The 2,246-nt window shown below is 41.9% G+C and overlaps 1 protein-coding gene across 2 annotated transcripts in view; it reads right to left on the bottom strand.

The window, feature by feature from the left end:
* Positions 1 to 620: 620 nt before the first annotated feature.
* The window catches only part of fyco1a (FYVE and coiled-coil domain autophagy adaptor 1a), a 27,752-nt gene continuing 26,126 nt past the window's right edge, over positions 621 to 2,246 (bottom strand). For both annotated transcript variants that reach the window (XM_083521345.1, XM_083521344.1), the window contains exons 17-19: positions 2,016 to 2,226; positions 1,618 to 1,727; positions 621 to 1,283 (exon numbers count right to left, since the gene is read on the bottom strand). In XM_083521345.1, the coding sequence (XP_083377471.1) occupies positions 1,208 to 1,283; positions 1,618 to 1,727; positions 2,016 to 2,226 (397 nt within the window). In that variant the 3' untranslated portion in view covers positions 621 to 1,207. The remainder of the gene's footprint in view (positions 1,284 to 1,617; positions 1,728 to 2,015; positions 2,227 to 2,246) is intronic.

The following is a 2,246-nucleotide window of genomic DNA, read 5'->3' on the forward strand; positions in this document are numbered from 1 at the left end:
ACGGTAGTGTACTGTAATTTGTTACATTATACTAGCTTAATTTTTGCTTGTCTCTCTCCATTGTGTCGGCATCGCAGGACACTGAAACAGTCTGGCTCCGCCCTCCGCTATCTGATATATATATTATACATTACGGTAGTGTACTGTAATTTGTTAAATTATTACTAGCCCATACTGATCATGTTTTAGACTCCTGGGTAGACCAGGCAATGACTTTACTTACAACATTTTCAGGTTACAATGGGGTCATAGCAACGCATTGCGATTGTAAATTGGAAAATACCCCTGTGTGTGTGTGTGTGTATAACGTATATGTAATATATTAACTTTACAGTATATATCTGTGACAGTGGGCGATTTGCGAGTGGAGGGGGAAGTTTACGCTGCTATGTGCCTGCCACGTGAAACTTTATATTACAATTATGTCGTATCTCTATAGTCATCGTGATATCAAAAAAGTTGAACCATGGTAACTTCGGGAACTATCTGTTTATATATATATATATATATATATATATATATATATATATATATATATATATATATAGAGAGAGAGAGAGAGAGAGAGAGAGAGAGAGAGAGAGAGAGAGAGAGAGAGAGAGATATCCTCTTGTGCTTGTGGAGGCCACTATATCAGGCCACTCAAGATCTTCCACTCCAAACAATACTGTATAAAGCGGATCTTAATGAAGCTGGCCTTGTGCACAGAGGCATTATGATAATGATAAAGGGACAGGTTTTGGGTCTCCTAGTTCAAGTGAAGGGATAATTTCATGCTCCCACATCTAAAGACGTCCTGTAGAATTATGTAGGAGCAGTTTGAGGAAGAACCACATATGGCTGAAAATCCCAATACTTTTGTCTGTATCGTATTATTTTCCCATTAGCAGCAAATCGGTGATGTAGTGTGCAGCGCTGCTTTCACGTCTAATACGACGTGCTGTTTAAAAAGTGGCGTGATTAAAAATTGAAAGGAAAGGAACACATTATTAAGGCCAAAAAGCCGCATCGATAATAACGAACACGGCCTTAATGCAGAAGTGTGAAAACCCTCAGAGTGCTCGAGGGGGAATGCGGCGTCTCGTTCCGTTAGTGCTTTAATTTTTTTTCAGAAACCAAATGGAACCTGAAAGACTCACGTGCCTGAGGGTAAAATACTTAAAAATGCAGAAAAGACAAAAAATAAATAAACAGCAAGAAAATCCATTTACAGGCAGTCGCTTCCATCATAGATGACGGGCTTCTCGGTGGTCAAGTGGTAGTTGACTTTCTTTGAGATGAACCTAGAGATCACAAGCAGGATTTAAACGTCATGATCTTAACGTAAAATCATAGTGATGTAAATAGTGAAACGGGAATAAACGGACGGTTAGACGTTTTATTCGTAAACGGATTTTTACTCTACTATTAAGCGTAAAACGTAAATTTAAGAGCTAGAACAAATTTTTGACGTTTTTTTTGCCAGTTGAAGGTTCACGAGATTCACCTTTGACCTGTTTTAGAGAACTAGTTTATCATTGGTTGATCTGATGCCTTACACTTCAAGATTCATCTGACCAATTTATCAATTCAATAGTTGACTAGTTTAAACATTTTGTGTCTTTGTGTTCTTTGTACCTGGAGTAGGAGTTGTCAAAGATGAGCGTGTAGACTCCTGGGTTTCTGGCTTTGAGCTGGCCCTGGATGGTCTCCTTGTGTGCGTTACACCGCGTCAGGGGGATCAGGACCTACGCAGAAATGACTTATAGGTAAAAAAAAAGGTAAGAAGGTGCTTTTTTGACTTGTCACAGGAACTGGGGTCAGAGCGCAGGGTAAGCCGTGATACAGCGCCCCTAGAGCACAGACAGGTAATAGCCTTGCTCAAGGACCCCAAAAGTGGCTGGCGATACCGGGGCTTGAACCCCTGATTCGAACCCCTTAACCACTGAGCTCACACCTCCCATAGACAAGGTCACATGGACAAAAAACTCCCACTGAAATGAATTAGAAAGATAAAAAAAAAATGTGTTTGCTACCTTGGTCTGCTCCTCAGGCGTGTCCACGGATTCTTTGTAGACCACGCTAAAATAGATGCTCTTCTGCTCGGACGAGAAACCCCAGCCGATGGCGTGGCCGCACTCGTGGACCGTCACCGAGACGACGCTGTAGCAGCTGGACTTGATGAAGAGCTCACGGGAGGCGTTGCCAAACTGCGGGATTTCGTCGATGTGCAGCAGGACTGAGGAGCTACACAAATCCGACACGCA

The sequence above is a fragment of the Silurus aristotelis genome (assembly GCF_946808225.1).
Source record: "Silurus aristotelis genome assembly, chromosome: 19".
NCBI classification, from domain to species: Eukaryota; Metazoa; Chordata; class Actinopteri; order Siluriformes; family Siluridae; genus Silurus; species Silurus aristotelis.